The sequence below is a fragment of the Manihot esculenta genome, chromosome 18, assembly GCF_001659605.2.
Source record: "Manihot esculenta cultivar AM560-2 chromosome 18, M.esculenta_v8, whole genome shotgun sequence".
In the NCBI taxonomy this organism is placed as follows: domain Eukaryota; kingdom Viridiplantae; phylum Streptophyta; class Magnoliopsida; order Malpighiales; family Euphorbiaceae; genus Manihot; species Manihot esculenta.
The window spans coordinates 16215259-16224387 of NC_035178.2; the positions used below are offsets into that span (position 1 = coordinate 16215259).

Below are 9129 nucleotides of genomic sequence, written 5' to 3' on the forward strand. Positions count from 1 at the left end.
CTTTCTCTTAACATAACATAACATAACATTCCAATGGTGCCAGGGGCGTAGAATGGGCCTCACTGGTCTTCCTCTTACATCGTGCCAGGGGCATAGAATGGGCCTCACTGGACTTTCGTATCGTATCATCGTCATCATATCACATCGAGAGCTAATGGGTCATCCAACATCCATCCACATCAACATCATAGTATGTAATGCAACATATTCGTGAATTCTAATGTAAACAACCTAGCATATAGCATGGTATTCGTGATGCGTAAACATGCTAGAATTGGAATGTGTAGAGGGCTATTGGTGACAAGTCCATCCTTGATGTGAATTGTTTGTGATGTGATGCATACCATGAAAGCATATGTTTTAATATATTGTTTTACTATTCTGCTCACTAGGCTCTAGTAGCTCACCCTTTTCCCTTAACCCCCCACGCTTGCAGGTTCGGGATAGACCAGGAGGTCAGCAAGAGTAAAGGCATAGTGTATGTAATAGTTAGTTGTGGACGTGAAAGATAAAGTATTATAATGTAAGATATTGTACAGAATTGTATTGAGGATTAGTATTGTGCTTGACCCTAGAGTTTATGGTTAATCCCTTTTGTTCATGATCATTATGAAATGTTTTTATTAATGTGTTGAAAAATGTAAACCAAGCTTGATTAATGTAATGTTGACCCAACTAGAGCATTTGATGAGGACTGTAGTATGGGATTTTTATGTTTTCAGTTATAGTGCATGCACAGGTCAAGCTTGGGGGTATGAAAAAGTTTAAGTTTTTACGTAAATGTATGATCATGTATGGGATTTATCAGGTATATCAGGATGTATGTTAGGCTTGCTACGGGTCCCGACGACCTTAAGTCGATCTAGATCCTAGCGCCGGTAGTGATCCAATTTCGGGTCGTTACACAGGCCATCCGGGCGTTGGACCCATTGAACGAAGGCCATAAGGCAATTGTCAGGCTAATCGGATGTTGGTCCCACTAAATAGAGCCATAAGGCAGGTTCTGCCAAGTCAGAAGATCGGACGTTGGTCCCACTAAATAAGGCCATAAGGTAGTTCGCCAAGCCACTCAAGCATTGGTCCCACTAAACAAGGCCATAAGGTAGTTTGCCAAGGCATCCAAGTATTGGACCAACTAAACAAGGCAATAAGGCAATTTGCAAGGCCATTTGGGTATTGGACCCACTAAACAAGACCATAAGGCAGTTCGCTAGGCCATTCAAATATTGGTCCCACTAAAAAAAAGGTAGTTCGCCAAGCCATCTAAGTGTTGGACTTACTAAATAAGGCCATAAGGCAATTTTCAAGCCATCAGAGCATTGGACCCACTAAACAAGGCCGTAATGCAATTTGTCAAGCCATCCGGGCTTTGGACCCACTAAACAAGGTCATAAGGCAATTTGTCAGACCAGAAGACCAGGCATTGGACCTGCTAAATAAGGCCACAAGGTGAGTATTTTCCGGGCTACATATTTATGTGTTGGTCCCTTTTTATAAAAGGGTGAGTTATTTTATGGCCAACTGTTAAACCAATGGCAGAGTGCTATATTGGGTGTTGACCACGTAGCAATTTTTATAAATTATTCAAGTCTGGGTGGGCAATAAAGATAATAAAGATATAAGGAAAAATAAGTATCTCATTAAAAGCTCAAAATTACAAAAGAGGAGGGATGACTTCAGGAGTCTCTATCACATCAGCATTCCTTACATCTATTATATTTTTTGTGCAAGCTTGGTTAATATCATCAATCCTCTCCTCTTCATTCTCGTCCTCTCCCTCTTCCTCCTCAAAAAGTATGTCATCTATCCAAGCAAAGTCTTTAGAAGAAAACTGCTTCACCAGCTCCTTATTAACTGAGTCTTGGCCCTCGATGAATATCTCTCCTCCCCGAGCTACCGTCTCTTGAAGCTCAGACTCTCATTCAACAATCCTGTTAGAGGCAGCCCGATTCTCCTAAACCTCAGACTGCAGCTCCTGCACTTGGCGCTGAAGCATTGCCACTTGACCTTCGACACTCGTAGCTCGATTTTCAAGGGCAAGTTTGGAAGCATTAGCCTCACCTAGGTCTGTCTGGAGTTTTTCTACTAACTCTAGAGTCTTTCTCATTGTGCCTTCCACCTTAGCAACCGAGTCTTCGACTTCGATCACTCCTCTGCCAGGAGCCTTCTATCTATTTCTTGAGTACTAAACTCTCGCCTCAGGACTTTGTTAATCTCTTTGGCCACATAGGCACAAAGGGCACTCTCCAAGGTAGAGTGCATGACATTATCAAATAGCTCGTCCATCTCAAGCTCGTTCAAGCGAAAATGGTCCCCATACCTTAGGGCATTCTTAGTTAATAGGACGACCAGATTCGGATCCTCAAGGAGAGAGGGCATCCGAGTTAGAGCCAATGCCAGGTGCTGGATGCTGGGAGGCCATGAGGAATCAACCTTCACGTTCGCAGGAATGGGCTCAGTAGGAATGGGAACAGTAGCAGTAGGCTTAAAAACTAGGACAGTTACAGAGGTGCCCATTGCAAAAGACTCAGGCTGCGAATGGGCTGACTCTTCTAGTATAGGTTGTAGACGAGGAGGAAGTATGATCACTTCTTCTGCTCGGTGAGCATGCTTGGGAAGGGGACCGATTGCCCTAGCAACAACCTTGCCTTTGCAGGCAGCACGCGCCGCTTCAGCAAATTTGCTTCTTAACCCAGCCATATCTGTATAAATTGAAAAGTAAGCAAGTAAGACATATTAAAATATTGTTGACTTATTTGCTGATCCTAACTGATTCTAGGGATATGATTTGATTTGATTAGAATCCTTAATTATCTCTGTAATTATTATTTGATTTTTTACTTCCTGTTTAGATATAATTATTTGTGTATAAATAGTCATGTAAACCAATTGTAAAGATTAAGAGTGAAATACAAGAATATTCAAAATTCTCCCAAAATTCTTTATGGTATCAGAGCCTTTTTCCTGATTTTTGGATCTAAATTCAATTTTTTCTCTTTAGGGTTTCAAAACCCTAGATCTACCTTTTTTGGTACTAACTTATCTAGGAGCCCTATCACTTCCCGGCGCGTGGCCCATCACCTGTCGCTGCTTCGCCGGTCCGATCACTCCGGCGACGATTCTGACCATCTTTTCGGCCTTCCCGTGTCGTTACCCGATTTTTTTTTTTGTAAATCGATGGGGCTCTCTTGTGCATAAAATATTAGGTACCTCCTATTTTTTTACGGTACATAAATCTTTACCATGGCAGAAGGTAAAAGGGTCTCGATTCCTAACTCTGATAATCCTTCCTTGCAAATTAGTCCCATAAAACTTGATGGAACCAATTATCTTGCTTGGTCAAGGTCTTGTTTGTTGTTTATCAAGGCTAGAGGACTACAGGGCTATGTCACTGGTAAAAAAAAGCAACTGGATGAGAGTGATCCAGATTTTCCTTAATGGGACTCAGATAATTGTCTTGTTATGACATTGTTACTTAACTCTATGTAACCTCATATCTCTAAGTCCTATTTGTTAATTGATACTGCTGCAAAAATATGTAAGGCTTTGTCCTTGACTTATTCCAAGATTGAAAATGATGCCCAAATTTATAATATTCGAAATAAGATTCATGGTACTAAGAAAGGAGAAATGACTATCTCCCAATTTTATTCTGAGTTATGTGGCTTATGGCAGGAACTTGATTACTATCAAGACTTCCAGGCAAACTGCACTGGAGATGCAGTCAAATTTCGGAGAATGATTGAAAAGGAGCGAGTCTATGATTTTCTTGCAGGGTTGAATAATGAATATGATCCAATTTGGATCTAAGTGTTGGGAAGAAATCATTTTCCTTCTCTAGAAGAGACCCACGCCCATGTTCAACAAGAGGAAAGTCGTCGACATGCTATGCTCTATATTGCACCAGTTGAAAAGGCTGGATTGACTACTAGTTTGAGCACACCACAGCCTCCTACTTCAGAGAAAGATCACCTACACTGTGACTATTGTGGGAAACCGAGGCATACCAAAGAGACTTGTTGGAAGTTACATGGTCGTCCCACTAGAGGCCGTAGAGGAAAACGAGGTACCTCCAGAAATCAAGCTAATTTAGCAGAAACTGTGGAGGAGCCCTTTAAGGAGACAACAAAGACTGAGTTCCTTTCCCCTAATGAACTTCAGAGTCTCAAGCGCCTCTTGTCTCATATTGACACCTCTTCATCCTCTAGTGCTACATCTAACTTTGTAAAGTCAGGTAATGCTTCATCTTTTAATAATGTTCCATGGATTATCAATTCTGGTGCGAATAGACATATGGCAGGCTTTTCTAAAGGCTTTCTCAATTATTCTCCTTCTCTAACCAAAGATAGTGTCAGAATTGCTGATGGCTCTTTTACTCCCATACCCGGAACAAGTTCTGTTATTTGCACATCCAACATTAAATTATCATCTGTCCTTCATGTTTCCCACTTTTCTGTCACCAATGCCCTTAACTGTAAAATTGAATTATTTCCTGATCATTGTGTTATTCAGGATCTTCGCACAGGGAAGAGGATTGGCAATGGTAGGCTGCATAATGGCTTATACATATTGGAGGGTGATTTAGGTTCTTTAATATCTCAAGCCTGTTTTGGAGAAAATAAGGATGTTAATCAGGAAATAATACAGTGGCATAGGCGGTTAGGGCATCCATCATTTTTTGTCTTAGAAAAATTTTATCCTAATTTGTTAGCTAAAACTTAGTTTAGCTCTTTATTTTGTGATGCTTGTGAGCATGCTTAACACACTAGAACATCCTATCCTTTGAGTCATAATAAAAGTCAAATTCCTTGTGCAACTATTCATTCTGATGTTTAGGGACCTACTCAAACTATCTCCTTATCTGGTAATCGATGATTTGTCACCTTTATTGATTGTTGCACTCGAATGACTTGGGTCTATCTGATTAAAGCTAAAAGTGACGTCTTTTCTTGTTTTCAATCCTTTCATAAGATAGTTTATACTCAATTTGATACTAAGGTGAAAATTTTGAGAACTGACAATGGAAGAGAATACATGGATAGTAGCTTTTCTGCTTATTTGGAGAGTATTGGGATAGTACACCAGACTAGTTGTCCTTATACTAGTGCTCAAAATGGCATTGCTAAGAGAAAAAATATACGTCTATTGGAGGTAGCTCGATCTCTTATGTTCACCATGAATCTACCCAAAGCATATTGGGGAGATGCAATCCTTGTATCTGCTTACCTTATAAATAGAATCCCTCTCAAGACCCTTGACTTTATGAGTCCTTTGGCAGTTCTACAAGGGAAGAATTCATACGTTGTTCCACCAAAAGTATTTGGGTGTGTTTGTTTTGTCTATACTAGGATGGCAGGGAAATTGGACCCCAAGGCACTTAAATGTGTGTTTGTTGGGTATTCTCCGACACAAAAGGGATACAAGTGTTATCACTCTCCCTCTAGGAAATACTTAGTCAGTATGGATGTTACCTTCCGAGAAACTGAACCCTACTTCAATACCACCCACTCACCTCTTCAGGGAGAGAATCATGAGCAAGAAGAGGTGATCCCGAATTCGGTGATTCTGAATTATATGGCTCAACTAGAGAGTTTGAGTTTTAGTAGACAGTGGTAGATGTCTAATCAGGGAGAGAGAATTGGTCATTTGGAGAAGCCAGATTTGAGAAGGTATTTGAGGAGAAACAAGGCAGAAGAAGCCATTATGCAAACTACTCAGAGTCAAGAATTTTCTTCTGGTGAGTTACCCACAACTCTTGAATGCTCAAATGACTTAGATAAACCTATTGCACAAAGAAAAGGGGTCAGATCTTATACTAAACACCCTATTTCTAACTTTTTTCTTATGAATTCTTGTCTCCTTCCTATAGAGCCTTTGCCTTGTCTATTTTCTCTGTGTCTATTCCACAGGATTGGAAGAAAGCTCTTGCAGATCCTAAATGGAAGGAAGCAATGATTGAAGAGATGAAAGCATTGGCAAAAAATGAAACCTGGGAGCTTGTCACTCTCCCACCTAGAAAGAAACTCATTGGCTGTAAATGGGTATTCACAATGAAACACAAAGCTAATGGCACAATTAAATGATTGAAGGCTAGATTGATTGCTAAAGGATTCACCCAAACCTATGGAGTGGATTATCAAGAGCCATTTGCCCCAGTTACAAAAATGAACTCAATCAGAGTTCTGTTATCTTGCGCAGCCAACTTGGATTGGGACTTGCAACAGTTTGATGTGAAGAATGCTTTCCTCCATGGAGATTTAGAGGAAGAAGTGTTCATGGAAATTCCTCCTGGGTTTGCTGATGAGAAGACACAAAGAAAGGTGTGCAGGTTAAAAAAGGCTTTGTATGGGTTAAAACAATCTCCCAGATCTTGGTTTGACAGGTTTAGCAGAGCCATGATGTCCTTTGATTACCAACAAAGCAATGCTGATCACACTCTATTTATTAAACATCACAAGGGTAAAATCACCCTTCTTATTGTGTATGTTAATGATATATTGGTGACAGGTGATGACAAAGAGGAAATGGCTAAACTAAAGAGGTTGTTAGCTCAGAAATTTGAAATCAAAGATTTAGGAAAATTGCAATATTTCTTAGGTATCGAGGTGGCTAGATCAGAAAAAGAAATTTTTATCTCCCAAAGAAAGTACATTCTGGATCTTTTGGAAGAAACTGGTATGATGGGGTGCAAACCAGCAGAATCTCCCATTGAAAGTAATCACAAGCTGAAAGCAGGAACTGATGAGTCTGTGGATATTGGAAGTTACCAGAGATTGGTAGGAAGGTTGATTTATCTCTCACACACTCGACCGGATATAGCCTATATTGTTAGCTTAGTCAGCCAATTCATGCATGACCCTTGCGAGACTCATATGCAGGCTGTATTTTGCATCTTGAGATACCTAAAGTCTGCTACAGGGAAAGGGCTTCTTTACTTTAAATATTATCACCTTTGAGTTGAAGCTTTTACAGATGTAGATTGGGCAGGATCTCTCGATGACAAGAGATCCACCTCTGGCTACTGCACAGTTGTGGGAGGGAACCTTGTCACTTGGAGGAGCAAAAATTAAAGTGTTGTTGCTCAGTCAAGTGCTGAAGCAGAATACAAAGCAATGGCCCAAGGTGTGTGTGAACTCTTATGGTTGCAGAAGTTATTGAAAGAGTTGAGGTTGTCCGAGAGAGACAAGATAACTTTGTATTGTGATAATAAAGCTGCTATAAGTATAGCACAAAATTCAGTCCAACATGACCGGACGAAGCACATTGAAATTGATCGGCACTTCATTAAAGAAAAATTAACAGAAGGAGTCTTGAGCTTAGTTCATGTGACTTCTACTGGGCAACTTGCGGATGTGTTTACTAAAGGGCTCAACAACAAGATCTACCATAATCTAATTTACAAGTTGGGCATGTGCGACATCTTTGCACCAACTTGAGGGGGAGTGTTGACTTATTTATTGATCCTAACTGATTATAGGGATATGATTTGATTTGATTAGAATCCTTAATTATCTCTGTAATTATTATTTGATTATTTGTTTCCTGTTTAGATATAATTATTTGTGTATAAATAGTCATGTAAACCAACTGTAAAGATTAAGAGTGAAATAAAAGAATATTCAAAATTCTCCCAAAATTCTTCAAATATAAAAGAAGGCAGAAAGAAAGATACCCTGATCTTTAGCCAGGAAGTGGCTCTCCTTGAGGTTGGAAAGGCTGGGTGGGTGAAGATCCTGAGTCTGGCTCGCCTAGAAATGACTCTGCTAAGACAAAATGGCGTTCCTCATCATCTTGGTGATGTCCATTTTTTGGTAGGACCTGGCCTTCGTCAAGAGAAAGGCTAGAGCCTTATCCTCGTCCCTCCTCAGTTGCACCCCATCCTTCCTCAGCTCTACCCATAGGTTCCAGCTCGTTCTGAGGCATCCAAAATCACAGAATATTCGGTGACAAAAGACGAAAAACTTGTTCTTCTACTGCTTTAAGGAAAAAGGTATCCAATCGAATATCATTGGGCGTTTTACCCTACTAAAAAACCAAAACTCTTTATTTTTATGAGTACCCAGTTGGTATAGTTGGAAGAAGAATGCCACACTAGGTTCAATGTTGTTATTGAGACAAACGAACTAGAAAGCCACCAAGATCCTCCAACTGTTAGGATGTAGCTAAGCAGCTGAAAACTTATGGAACCAAAGGACATCAATAAAAAAAGGGTCCATGGGGAACCGAAGACTTGTCTTCAGCTACTCCTCAAAGACTATGATAGTATCCTCTGCAGGATTCAGGTCGTTCATGCGAACGTTCGAGAAAGGAGCAAAAACTCAAAAACTCTCGAAGAATTTGGTATTTATCATGAATTTGATCTACATCTCACTCTAATAAGATGGATAGGGTGTCATCAATCAGGCTACCTTTGCCTTCTTGAGCCACCCCCAGTGAGACGATAGGAGCTGGGGCATGGATGGGGCCGTCAGAAAAGGATCTTGAGGTAGAGCTTTCACTAGGAGTAAGAGAAGAAGAGAAAGTATTCCTATTTATTTTAAAAGAAAAAAGAAATTACCGTGAAAAATAAGGGAGTGTAATCCAAGGAGCGACCGAGTCTTTCTGAAACCAAAGTTTACGAATGAGAGTAAAAGTAATATTTGGAGAAGAAGAAGGGTTCTTATAAGATGGTTTTGACAGTAGACTTTAAATGCGGCCTGAGAAATGGGCAGCCATCATTGAAGGGCTAAGTAGGCAAAACAGCGTGAGCAGGGGAAGACCAATCTCAAAAGGCCACATGCCTTAAATTGTGAAAACAAATGTCACCTTCAAATATGAAGAATTGAAGACCAGTGAGGGGACCTGATACGGACCAACAAGCACACTCACATGGGAATCAAAGGAGCAAGGATCGATTGGTGCTTCCTAGTGGATTAGTTACAAGGAGCAAAGCTAAGAAGCTTGGAGTAGTTATGTCATTACACATTCAAGAACAAGTAACACAAGAGTTTACTGAGCTTGCTATTGGCAAATGTCTTGTGAAGCTTGAAGGCACACCTAAGCTACTCACCTTGCTTGAGGTGTGTAATGAAGATGGAGCTGCCTAATTTCATGGAGATCCAGCCTTGTCATGATGGGCTTATTATGAGT

General features: G+C 40.3%; 1 protein-coding gene across 1 annotated transcript; it reads left to right on the forward strand.

The window, feature by feature from the left end:
- The first annotated feature begins 3845 nt into the window (after positions 1-3845).
- LOC110605882 lies at positions 3846-4562 on the forward strand. Its single transcript, XM_021744551.2, has 2 exons — positions 3846-4234; positions 4513-4562. Exons 1-2 carry the CDS (start codon positions 3889-3891, stop codon positions 4545-4547), a joined length of 381 nt encoding a protein of 126 aa, XP_021600243.1. The 5' UTR covers positions 3846-3888; the 3' UTR covers positions 4548-4562.
- The last annotated feature ends 4567 nt before the right edge of the window (positions 4563-9129 follow it).